Raw genomic sequence first — 13,670 nt, 5'->3', positions numbered from 1 at the left:
GCCTTCAGCTGCCATTATAAAAAGAAACGGGGATAAAGGATCCCCTTGTCTGATTCCTCTAGTAGCATTGAAAGTTGTTGATGGAGTCCCATTGACCAGAATCGAGAAGTTTGGAGTTGATATTAGATTATACACCCATTCTATCCATCTGTTGTTAAAACCAAAACTCTCCAGGACTTTTTTCAAATAGTTCCAATTTAATCTATCATATGCCTTAGATAGATCGAGTTTAATCATCATTCCTTTCTGTTTCTTCATTTTTAATGAGTGAATTACTTCTTGCGAGACAACTAGTCCATCAAGAATCTGTCTACCTTCTACAAAGCCTGTTTGCTCAGGGGAGATTAGGCTGACCAGAAGGGGCTTTAGTCTTTTGGTAAATAGGTTTGCAATTATTTTATATATGACATTACATAGTGCTTTTGGTCGGAAAACCTGAGCATCTTCTAAATTTTCACTCTTAGGAATCATAGTAAAGAAAGTTGAGTTTATAGCTGGCCATACCTTTTGTTTCATGCGAGACTCTTCTACAAGCTCCAGGATTTCTTTACCCAGAAAGTGCTATCCTACTGGATAAAACTCCACCGTGTATCCATCAGGCCCCGGGGTTGTACCTTTCTTCATATTCATTACAATTTCCTCTACTTCTTCTAAGGTAGTGGCTCTCATCAAAGCTTTATTTTGCTCCTCTGTTATTATTTTAGGGATTACCTGGCATATGTTTTCTATAGCTGTTTACCGGTTTGTATGTGGTTCAGACAAAATCTTTTTATGATAATCTACCAGGACTTTTTCTATTCCTTCCTGCTCAACAATCCTTTCTCCACCTTCATTCCTGATAGATAGTATCCTGTTTCTCTACCTGTGTTGTATCATAGCTTGATGGAAGAACTTTGTGTTCCTTTCTCCCTCCCTTAGCCACTTGATTCTGGATTTTGGTCTCCATAAGATCTCCTCCTGCTTCCTTCTCTCTTCCATTTTGGCTATTATGATCCCTTCCTCTTCGCTGCTCTCCTCTGTTCTTCCTTCCGTAATTATTCTTTGTTGTAATACTTCCATATCTTTTTCTAATTTCTGTTTCTCCTCCATTATGTTCCTGGATTCTTGTTTATTCCATTTCTTTATCCTCCCTTTCAATTCCTTGAGTTTTAACTGAAAGGTATGCATCTTCCCTTTTCCTTGTACTATGCTTTGAGTCCACCATTCCTCTGCTTTTTGTAAGAAAAGTGGATTTCTTAGCCAGAAGGCCTCAAATCTGAAAGGTTTTCTGCCTGAACTTTTTTTAATGTCTATTTCCAATCTGACCGGCCAGTGATCTGATCCTAGCGTAGGCATTATTCTCGCTTCTATAAAGACATCTTTGTTCATGATTGATTCTGATAATAGGAATCGATCTAATCTGGAGGCTATTTGGTTCTTTCCCCCTCTTCTATTATTCCATGTATATACCCCATTAATAGTTGGTATATCTACCAGTCTCTGTTCGGTTATCATTTCATTAAATATCTCCATATTCTGATCTGCTCTCCTTATTCCTCCTTTTTTTTCCTCTACAGTTCTGATCATATTAAAATCTCCCCCTACTATCCATGGTAATTCCGGGCTGATCCTTCTAGCTGCTTGCACATTCCTGAGGAACCTTTCTCTTTCTCCTGGTACATGAGGGCCATAGACTCCTGAAATGAGGATTGTTTCTTTAGTCCCTATAATCCTACCTATACCAGTAAGAACTCTGGGCAGACTTATCCAGTTTTCAAAAACTATCTCGTTTGGGTTCCACAAAATTGCTAAACCTCCTGCTGATCCATTTGCGTCTTGTCCCATTACCTCATATTGTATTCTACCATTTTTTATTATTTCTTCCATTTGCTGCATACTAATCTTTGTTTCTTGGATTATTATAATCCCTGGTTTGTCTTTTTTAACCTCTCTTTTAGGTATCCCTGCTTTCCCTTACTTTTGAGACCCCTAATATTCCAACTTATAACTATCATTTAAAACTTTTTGGGAGGTTGGTGAAATACCTCTAACAAAGGTATGACTTTGCCTGAATTAACCAGAATTTCTCCAACAATTTGGATGGTTTCATTCATCGTTTTTCTACCTCTTTCTATTGCCTTTTCCAGTACTGTCCATTCCCATGGAATTATTTTCCTGAACCCCTGTTATGCCTGTTTGGTTATCCAGAATTTTGCCTTTTTTTTCTTTATATTTTTGAAATGCCTCCTTGTATAATTGCTTTTGAGCTTCTGGTATGAATCTTTCGTCTAAGTTTTTCCATTCCTGTATTAGTTTTCTCATGATTCTTTCCTCCTCTACCTCATTTTCTTTTGGTGTTTCCGTCTCCATTTGAACTTGTTCTGTTATTATCTCCACCCTTTCTCCTGTTCCTTCTTCAGTTTCTCCTACTTTTGTTGTGTCTTTATCCTTCCCCACTTTGACTATTTCCATTGGTTCGTCCTCTGCCCCCCGTCTTCCTCTACTATTTTACCTTCTTCTCTTTGTTATCCTGCTGTAGAATTTTGAATTTATTATGGCTCTCTATATCCATTGGTTTTGTTTGCATTTGTATTCTTGTTCCTTCATTTCCAGATTTCTTTCTTCTGGTTACCTGCTGGAAACCCTTTTCCTCTTCTTCTGTTCTTCCTGCTTTCCTCTGTTCTGCTTCTTGTTGCCTTATGATTTCCTCTTCCTTATTTATCAGGCACTACTTATATAGATGGCCATATTCATGGCATCTTCTGCACCTAAAAGGTATGTGTTCATAGTCTATTGGTTGTTGCCATATCTCATCATGATATTCTAGTTCTATGTACTCAGGCAGCGGTTCAGCTATATTCATGTAGACGCACAATCTTGCATAAGATGTGTATTTCCCTCTTTTCGTGGATTCTGCTACCTTTACAAAGTCTCCAATTGTGTTACCAATTCCTTCCATGATTTCGGGATCCCAAAATTCCACTAGTAGGCCAAATAGTCTGACCCAGATTGGTGCTGCTAACATTTTTTCATTTTCAGGGTTGTATCTTTCCTCCCAATATTTCATAAACAAACCTGCATTGTTCATGAAGTAGGGTCCTTCTTCAAAAACTCTGTCTTTATCTTCCAAATTTGCAAATATGACTATAAAAAAGCCTTTAGCTCCTAGTTTTAGCTCGATATGCCCTTTTGGTCTCCATCTCTATTGTATCCATTTGAATAAATCCTTTTCTGTTAGCCAAAACCCTACAAACTTGCAGATCAAAGCATGATCTTTCAAGTAGCAGTTATATTCCTCAAGTTTGTTATTGGGTATTACGTACCTTGGTTTTTTCTGTGCCCTTGGTAAGCATCTTCCTCTTGTCTTCAGTTGCCATTGATTTCCCATACAGGAGCCTCTTTGCTGTTCTCTTTTGGGTTGCCCTGCATTCTGCTCCCGCTTGCTTCTCCTGTTGCTACATTTTTATAGGAGGGGATCTCTCCCCTCCCCTGTAGGCTTTCCATGGCTTCCTTCAGCTCTCCTGGCTTTTATTTGCTCCCTGCCCAGCCAAAACGGACTGCTTTCTTCCCTCTTTCTGCACGCGAGGACCTTCTGCTATCCATCGCCATCACGATTTCCTGCACCTTTCGTCCTCTGCAATCTTCTTTCTTCAAACCCTAACCCTCATCTCCCTCCAGGTTTCCCGAAAGAGAAAATAATCGTGTTCATATCATTGCTAAAAAATAACCTGTGATCTCGACACTTCTTATTTTATTTTATGTGATTTTTATCGAAAATGTTGTTTCAATTAATATGGATCACAAAAGTCTAAATTCTGCAATCCCACTAATGTTATTATTATGTCCCACATAAACCGTTATTTTTATTGTTTGTCCTTAAATTATTTTTGTTCAGTTGGGTCAGGACAGTTACAGCGCACAAACTAAAATCATAGCGCTAGAACATTCAACCTCGCTAGAACATTCGACCTCTAAACACCTTTGAGCATAAATTTTTAAGGGAAAATTCTTTTTTAGAGTCTTTAAACTAAGGCGACTATTTGTATGTAGAGGATCTCACAAAGAAAAGGAAAATTGGCGACGAGAAAGAAGGAAATTATCTCACTGTGTGAATTCACAGCAAGTTGGGATGAAAGCGCAACACTGAGAAGCAAAAACGCGGCGAAATGCAAAAAAATAGCAACGAAAATTTTGTTCTTTTGCAAGCTCTAGACAGTTTGCGTTGGATTTTAAATGAAATCTCAAAGTTCTATCATGACTGAAAAACAAAAGGAAAATTGAATTTTCACCTGTGAGAGTATTTGGATGGTCGAGCTGCAAGAAATTGAACCATGTATGGATTTGGAACACCCATGCCTCCCTTTTGCAGAGAAAAAACTGAACCTTTTGATCTTTCTGATGCTGATAAAGAAAAGTTGAGCACTAAGAGATAATAATGCAAGTTCAAATGATCACTTTCAATCTCTTGGAGTGAAGGTGATCGTTCTAATTATGATTTAAGGAGAAACATCACGAAACTTCAACGTTTTTCCTGGACTCGTAGTGCATTGGGAATTTAAATCATTGTCCTTTGACTGTTATCGTTTGATGACCTAACATGTTTTCCTTTTGAAATAACAACCAAAATGACGTAAGGATTCTTGTTGGTCACGATCATTTCATGATTGCTTTGATGAAGATATTATTACCAAACTAAGGTGGCTTACTAAGTCTTGTTGATTTAGGGTAGCATCGAATGTGCTCTAGCCATGAAAATTGGTGGAGAGGCTAAAGCACGTGAGATCTCACAGAACTAGAAATCATTTTGGAAAAATCCATCCGGATGAAGAGTTATTAAAATAATTAATATTTTTAATGAGCTCCTAAGTCTAAACATAGGAAAATAAAAATATTAATGGGTATTAATAAAGATAAGGATGAGAAGCTTCTAAGAGACAAAGATCAAGTCTATTCTAATCTTAGTCGTTGATTAGGGACTTAATCTCAACAGTTGATTCATCAACATGAAAAGTATAAGAGAAGGCTTGAGAGTTAGTTGTACATATACTGACAAAGACCAATCAGTTCAATTTTTGTAGCGGGGTTTGCTAAGAAATTCGAACTAGAGGTCTAGATTACAGCAAGAGGTAGCGAGTACATAATAGAGAGGTAGGAACTATGCCAAAGGACCAACGCAGAGTTCAAAGAGGCAGGAAAAAATATACTGAGGAAGACGCAAAGGCAACTGGACTGCAAAGTCACTAAAGGGCCTGCGTGGGTGATGCCGAAAGCCCAAGTGCTGACGCAATGAGGTAGATGCTGACGCAAAAGGTCTAGGAGATGCACAAAGGCTAGATGGACAAACATTGAGCCTAAGGGAGGCATCAGAGGATTTTTCTCTATTGGGTGAGCCAATTTGGCACCCTAGTTGTACTCGAGAAAAGCTTAATAATAAAATCCTCCTCTACTGCATCGGTTTTCCTGCATTGGGTTTTTTCTGGGGAAATTGTCCAAAAATATATGTGTTGATGTGTTTGATTCTTGTATTATGGTGTGATATCTATAGTAGAATTTATTTTAATATTTACTAAAGGGTTTTCGTAAATAACTTATTTGAAAATAAGTAGGTAAAATAAATCAGTTGTTGCAATAATAGAATTTTCGCATGGTATCAGAGGAAATAATCAGAGACAAGAAGGGAAAATCAATTATGGGTTGAGATCATGATGCAGAGGCATTTACATCAAGAGACTCGCACAAATTTTTTAGGAAATTGCATAAGAGGCAGTAATTTCGATTTCTCTATGCTCGCTTCCAAATTGGAAGAAGAAGTTGCTTGTGTGGCAATCTTTGCATCATCAGAGGTATGTTATATAGACAGTGGAGCCTACTAACATATGACAGGAATCCAAGAATTTTTCTCATATTATTAGGATGAAAGGATGAATTTTCATATCACCATGGGGAATAAGGCAAAGTGTACTCCAATAGGGAAGGATACCATATTTTTTCAAATAGAAATGAGAAAGTGATTCTATGCTACCAATGTGCTACATATGCCAAGACTGGGGATGAACTTACTTTCCATATTGCAACTTCAAGGCAAGGGCTATGATGTTTTCTTCATTAACAAGAAAGTATACATCAAACACCTGAACTGGAAAAAGAAAGTATAGATTGGAATCAGAAATAAAAGGTTGTATAGGTTACGACTAGAATCACCAATGGCACTGATAGGCAATAGTGGAGACAAGGATTTGAATGAAATATGGAACATAAGAATGGTACATTTGCACCATGGTGCTCTAAGAATTCTTAGGAAAACTGTAACAAGAGTTCCAAATCTTAGTACAGACCAAGATGATGTATGTAGAGGATGTGCTCTGAGCAAGTATGCCAAAGCAGCATTTCCTAGAAGTAAAAACAGGGCCAAGAGTGTACTATGATAGATACACTCAAATATTTGCGGACCTATGTCCACTAAAGCTCTTAGTGGTGTCGAATATTCGTCAACTTCGTTGATGACCAGTCAAGGAAAACTTAGATCTATTTTCTGAAAACCAAGGACGAGGTTTTCTATTGATTCAAAGAGTTCAAATCTCTGGTGGAGAATCTGACAGGGGAGAAAATAAAAGTTTTGCGCTCAGATAATGGTGGAGAATATGTTAATAATAACTTCACTAATTTTTTCGCTAAGGAGGGCATAAGAAGAGAGTGGAAAACTCCTTACAATCCGGAGCAGAATGGAGTAGCATAAAGGAAGAACAAGACTATCGTGGAAGTAGCTAGGTCCATGATATATGATCAGGATATGCCAAAATTCTTGTGGGTAGAAGCATGCAACACAACATTCTATGTCCAGAATAGAACTGCTCATAGGGCATTTGGAAATATTACTCCAGAGAAAGTCTTCACTAGAAAGACTCCTGAAGTTAGCCATTGTAGGATATTTGTGAGTTTAGCATATTTTCGTATACCCGAGGAGAAAAGGAAGAAGTTAGATAAAACTGTAGAGAAAGGATATCTAGTGGGATATAGCGAGAATACTAAGGCATATAAAATCTAAATTCCAGGGAGTAGGAAGGTAGTAGTTCGACGAGATGTGAAATTCATGGAAGATAGTGCCTTGAGAAAATCTCAAGAAATGCCTTCTGGGGAGTAGTCAAAATATGAGTCGTTGGTCAAACCACTCCAACCAGCTAAAGCCAAGAATTCTTCCTCAGAACAGGAAGAATCACATGAAGATGAGGAGCTAATAGAAGCACCTGCTACTAGACAAAGAACTAATAGGGAACTTCGATAGATTCTGTGGGATACAGAAGATTTCATCGGTGCATAAAGAAACAATAAAAGGGAGCCAAAAAATCCAGATAGATTTCAGGCATTAGTAGCTCAAGATGGGGAGCCTTCCAATTTTTAGGAGGTTGCTCAACATCAAGTTTGGTTGGATGTGATGGTAGTGGAATAAAACTTTATAATGGTGAATGATGTCTGGGAAGTAGTGCCTAGGCCTGAAGATAGATTAGTGGTAGGTTCGAGATGGATCTACAAGAATAAATACGTTGTAGATGATAGTGTGGAAAAATAGAAATCCAGGTTTGTGGCTAAGGGGTATGCTCAAAAGGAAGGAATTGATTACGAAGAAACCTTCATCCCAGTAGCCAGGTATACATCTATTAGAATCGTGATACCTCTTGCAACTCAGATGGGATGGGAGATTCATCAGATGGATGTCAAAAAAAAATTCTTAGACGAGGTAATAGAAGAAGAAGTATACATTGAACAACTAAAAGGATTTGAGACACATTGGAAGAAGTATCATGTATGTAGATTGAAGAAAGCCTTGTATGGGCTCAAACAAGCACCTAGAGCATGGTATGGTCAAATTGATGACTACTTGCAGAAAATGGGGTTTGTCAAGAGTGATCCTGATCCCAATCTCTACTATCTAGTTGTAGAAGTTGAGCCTCTAATACTAGTATTATATGTGGATGATCTCTTTCTGACAGGTTCATCTAGGCTCATCAAGGAATGGAAGAAGAATCGAGCCACAGAATTTGACATGAAGGATTTCGGACAGATGCATTATTTCCTAGGGTTGAAAGTTTTGCAGTAGAAGGATAAAATCTTTCTTGGACAAGGGAGATATGCTACAGAGGTCTTGAAGATATTCAGGATGCAGGACTATATGTTGATGGCTACTCCAATGATCACCAACTGGAAGAAAATTTATGCATCATAGGACAAAGATGTTGATCCCACCTTATACAAGAAACGCATAGGGTCCCAGATGTATCTGGTCAATACCAAGCTAGACATTTGTTATGTTGTCAACACCCTCAGCCAGTTCATGGTGTAACCAAAGAGAGATCATTGGGCAGCATCCAAACATGTTCTCAAAAATTTACAGGGAACAGTCGATTATGGACTCTTGTACACCAGAAGTAAGGATAGTAGATTGAGTGGGTTTACATTATAAAGGAATTTTCTCGTAGTCATTTCTCTGCGACCAGATTTCATCTTGGAATTCAAGAGTTACCGCATTTGGGAGAGCACTTGATATATCCATTTTGACACAAACTCAGGCATATGTGATGTATTTTCCCTTTTGGGTCGCCTCCAATAGCTTCAGAAAATAACCTAGCAAATTGTCGATAAATTCTAGATTTTGCAGTAGCCAGTAATCTAAAAGAAAAGAATATAACGTTATCCACACTAGAATGGAGGTAAATGTTTCTTGATCTAGTGTAAAATTTTCCTTCTAGTGTTGCATGTATAGCCTTGCTGAGGAAATAAAGTATGGTCCTCCATCAAAGACCCTATCTTTGTCTCCCAAGTTAGAAAATACAATCGTAAAGAATAATTTGGAACCTAGATGGAGATCAACTTCTAGTCTGGGTTTCCAGATGTACTTAATCCAAGTTCATAATACTTTCTCATTTGGCCAAATCCCCATAATTTTTAAAATCAGTGCATACCTTTTCATATGGTCTTTGTGGGCTTGGGTTTGTGGATTCATGAGCACCACCTTAGGATTCCCTTTTGACGTAGACTTGCAGGCCCCATCTGGGCTCGATTTGGCAGGCCCAGGTCATTTCTCTAAGGACCCTTTGTCCGCTGCGTTGGAATTTGCACCATTTGACTATGCATCCTTAGTTGAATCCACCAAGTTGTCTCCTTGTATAGGCTCCCTTTCCTCTGTCAACCATGACATTTCAATAGGAGGGAGTAGTGCTTCCTCCTCCTATTGCTGCCATGTAGATTCAGAACTTACAGACTTCGAATCTCCCACCTTCTCTTAGTGTTCTCCCCCTTTCTTGTAGATTCCTTTGATTTCCATTTATATAGTACCTTTTTATTTTTTAAATTGTGACTTTGTACTTATTTCTCTTGTTAGAGTTTAAGGACTCATTAGAAGCATGCCTATTAAATTTTGTAGTAATAATAAACTCCCTAATGGAAATATAAAGGGTTATTATAAAGTAATGATATTTCAATATTGTCCTTAATTCATTGGATCTTCCACAACCATAGTTATCAAAATTATCTTCTATGTGGATTTTGTGTATGATAAAGTTTAGAGTAAGGGTTAAAGGTCTATGATCCACATTAGACTCATGGTTGTGGAAGATGTAAGCGTTTATTATTTGGTTGTAAATGAATATATCAAATATTAGATAATCTAAAACACTGCTCTAAGCCCATAAATACAAGTCATCCACATGAATTTCTACCACTTTATTAGAGCATTACACATTACTAAACTTAAAGAACTCTAAATCTTGATTATCTAAGGCCCAACCATATTCTCAACTAAGCCTTCAATATATCTTTTGCATTTATCAATTAAAATAAGATCAATCTTCATATACCATAAACGATAAAGGATGGGATCTTCAGCTTTCTGCTCTTCCTGTTTTCTTCCATGACCATTTCTATTCCTCCTGTTTCTGCTTTCTGCTTTTCGTGGGCGCTCTGCATTCTTCGCGTGCAACTTTTGTTTTCCTCATATCATCAAGGCCTCACCTTCAGTGGTCTCTTCCTCTAATTAGGTGTCTGAAGTGCTCTTAATCTTGTTAAATGGTATGCCACAAATCTTCATGGTTCATCGTGCTTGTTTTTAAACCCTTTATTTGTTGGGTTGGATTCTGATAACATTGGTATGTTTATTTTGTGCTTATTTTTTTGTCTTTCTCTTATATTTAGGCTCTACCCGGTCAGCACACTGATTGCCCTAGCTTTAAGCTTGTTATTGTTGGCGATGGAGGAACTAGTGCACTATAAATAGGGTTTATGTTCAATTTTGTTTGTTTTCTTTTTAAATTGGTTAGATTGACTGCAATATATTTTTTGAATCAGGGAAGACAACCTTCGTGAAGCGTCATCTTACTGGGGAGTTTGAGAAGAAATACGAGCGTGAATACAATAAGATTTCTTTTTATAATTACAAAGCTTCTGTATGCGCTGTCTTTTGCAATAAATGGTATTTTGTTTGGAGGTTTTTTTCATTTTTTTTTTGTTCTTGGACACATTTGAATCCCCATCACAATTTATATTGATGTGGTTGGATTTTAGATTTGATATAAACAGTGTCACTAGGTCACCCCATGGATCGGTGCTGTAAAGGTTTTCAGTCATGTCCCTCTTCATTTTAGGGTTTACTGGGTTGTGTTTTCCAGTTTGCGGCCCAACAAAAAATTACAAATATCATATCCTATTTTTAGTGGTTCTGCAGTTTGACCTATAGTCTTTACCATAAATATGCCCATGGACAAAACTTCAAATATGATTTTCTTCATCAACAAGCAGATCTTGGGTTGTGTAAATTAGAAAGATAATATAATGCCTTAAGGCTTAAGGAAAATCTTGCCATTTCCCCTTTCTTTCTCCTTACCTTCTTACAATCAATTTTCTGATTAAATCACTCTAGGAGATTCAACCACCATTAATTGCATATACTTATTTTTTGGGATTTTAGTAACTAAATCTTTTCCTTGATATGAATAATCTTAATCATGCCTAGTCATAATTCTCTTTGTTGGATCCTTTGGTAGAGGAGCGATCTCTTGGGAATTTATGAAAGTAGTGTTTTTTGTCATCCTTTGCAGGTGTAGTAGACACCTGTTGATTGGAGCACTGTACATTTGAGCTTTTGGGGTGCCTTTTCAACTTTTTGCTTAAAAAGGTCCTACATGGATTTAAACTTGGATCGATCCCAAGAGAACTTTTGACTTATCAATTCTATTTTCCTGTGTTGATATGTATGTAGTGTGGGCTCAGTAGCAACACATTTTAACCTCAATATCAATGACAATGGAGCAATTATGAGCCCTTTTTTGGTTCCTTTTTATCAGCGCTCTGTTTTACTCGTTTATGTCTATTTTGAATTTTAATTTAATTTATTTTTGAATTTATAGACAGACTGTGTTATTGGTTGTTTTGATCAATACTGGTTTGATTTTCCTATTTCTGTTGGCATTTTCCTCGTTGAATTGACGAGGGTTGTATATTTTTCCACTTACATTTATTTGAATTTAGTTTAATTTTGAATTTATAGACAAACTGCGTTATTGGTTGTTTTGATCAATACTGGATTGCTTATCCTGTTTCTATTGGCATTTTCCTGATTGAATTGGCGAGGGTTCCGTATTTTTCCACTTCTATTTATTTGTTTCCTTCTTATTTACTGATTGGGATTTTGTTTGTTGCAGTGTTCATGGGCAATGTGCAGTTATCATGTTTGATGTTACTGCACGATTGACTTACAAGAATGTCCCAACGTGGCACAAAGATCTTTGCAGGTATCTCTTTTACAGAGGGGTTGGATCTCTAAGTAGAAATGAAGGTTCCTTAATTGTGTGGCGACACAACTGCCTGAACCGATTAGCTAAATATCTTTGTGAATTTCAGGGTCTGTGAGAACATTCCTATTGTTCTTTGTGGAAACAAGGTTGTTGTGAAGAATAGGCAAGTGAAAGCTAAGAAAGTTACTTTTCATAGAAAGAAGAATCTTCAGTACTATGAGATATCTACAAAAAGTAACTACAACTTTGAGAAGCCATTCCTGTACTTGGCACGAAAGCTCTCAGGGTGAGCCTTTAATCTAGTTTCTGATGCTCCCTAATATAAATGTTATATTAAAAAATTTGCATTGATTCTATAATGGGTTATTTTTATAGGGATCCAAACCTTCATTTTGTGGAGTCACCTGCTCTTGCTCCTCCTGAGGTTCAGATAGACCTTGCAACCCAGCAGCAGTAAGTAGAATGCTATTTTCTTATTATTTTTGTTAACTTTTATTAAGATAATTTGTTCCATTTCTAAAAGATTGAAACTTTGGCTTACAATATTTTATGTTGTCAGGTACGAGGCAGAACTTGTAGCAGTTGTGGCCCAACCCCTTCCAGATGACGATGATGTTGCTTTTGAATAGCTTTGTTAAAATGCTTTTGCATATTTAGGGATTGGCGGATTCAATTAGTTTTGTATCATTGGAGTTTGCTCTTGAGTTCCGACATTTAATTCTAATTTGTATTTGGGGCTTAGAATAGCATTATCGCATCTCTATATGTGATTTGGGTACGATGCAGATGTTTTCATCAATGGAGTTGTCTAAGCTATCTTAGTTCAACTCCATTACAGAGCTATTTTTATATGATAAGACAGTTTTTTCCGTTATATACTCTTGCACATTTTGCACAAGAACCTTTTGTACTCTTCAAATATTTTAAGAATGCTCAAGTGCCTTTCAAGAATGCTAGTTGCGATGATTGTTGCTTGTAATATATTATGGCTTGTTAAAACTTTCTCTGAAAATTCTAGCTATGTCTTAGGATTTATTTTAACTCTGAAATTGGTTTACATAGTTGATAACTGTGGCTATCAAGCCTGCCTAGGTATTCTTGTCGGTATGTTTTCTGTCGAACACATAAAGGCATCGCCATTTCATTAATTGGGCTCTCGATTGATTTCTGCATAAAGATTCGCATTGTCTAAATCTTGAATGTAATATTAAGACATTGGAAACATTAAGTGGTTTTTCTTCACTAGGAAAGGTAATTTGTTGCACATTTTGACTTTTAGGTAAATCATAAACAGACTTGTTAATTGGGACTAAATTCTTTTTGGTAAATGAAAGCCAGGTTTTACAGTTAAGTTGGTGCTAGATAAACTGTCGAGTTTTTTCAATGAAGAGGACTCGACTGAATTTTATTCTACATATTCTTTTCTTTTTGTAGAATGAGGAATGGGATTTACTTTTTTCGATCAACTAGACCAAGCAGGAAAGTTTCATAAGTTTTAACATTGCATGCCAAGAAATAATAAATTATGGTCTTACAAATGGTTCAGGGTAAAAGTGTTAACCAATTGTTGACTGCATTGTGACTGTTAACTTGTGGGCTTGCATAGCTTATTTTACTGATGCACCGCCAAGCAACAAAGGATGTCAGTGTTATTGCTGGCTTGAATGTAGCTCGTATTATCAACGAACCCACAGCTGCAGCAATAGCTTATGGCTTGGACAAAAAGGGTGGAGAGAAAAATATTGTTTTTTTTTTATCTTGGCGGTGGCACGTTTGATGTCAGCGTTCTGACTATTGACAACGAAGTTTTTGAGGTTTTGGCTACAAATGGTGATACCCATCTTGGAGTTAATCTGTCTGAACTCTGTCTAGCAGTTTTACATTACGAATTTGAATATGTGCACGGTG

At 37.0% G+C, this 13,670-nt stretch overlaps 2 protein-coding genes across 2 annotated transcripts; one reads left to right on the top strand and one right to left on the bottom strand.

Annotated features, from left to right (window-relative positions):
- Positions 1 to 858: 858 nt before the first annotated feature.
- LOC149163615 (uncharacterized) lies at positions 859 to 1,824 on the bottom strand. Its single transcript, XM_089429210.1, has one exon. The coding sequence runs from the start codon at positions 1,822 to 1,824 to the stop codon at positions 859 to 861; it is 966 nt and encodes a 321-aa protein (XP_089285336.1).
- An 895-nt stretch (positions 1,825 to 2,719) lies between these two features.
- LOC149163614 (GTP-binding nuclear protein Ran1B-like) lies at positions 2,720 to 12,391 on the top strand. Its single transcript, XM_089429209.1, has 5 exons — positions 2,720 to 2,754; positions 11,670 to 11,759; positions 11,869 to 12,048; positions 12,138 to 12,215; positions 12,322 to 12,391. Exons 1-5 carry the CDS (start codon positions 2,720 to 2,722, stop codon positions 12,389 to 12,391), a joined length of 453 nt encoding a protein of 150 aa, XP_089285335.1.
- The last annotated feature ends 1,279 nt before the right edge of the window (positions 12,392 to 13,670 follow it).

The sequence above is a fragment of the Pinus tabuliformis genome, chromosome 5_1 (genome assembly GCF_031772625.1).
Source record: "Pinus tabuliformis cultivar Carrire ecotype Pingquan chromosome 5_1, CPIR1, whole genome shotgun sequence".
In the NCBI taxonomy this organism is placed as follows: domain Eukaryota; kingdom Viridiplantae; phylum Streptophyta; class Pinopsida; order Pinales; family Pinaceae; genus Pinus; species Pinus tabuliformis.
Note: the sequence above shows the minus strand (reverse complement) of the source record. Positions and strands in the feature narration are given on the sequence as shown.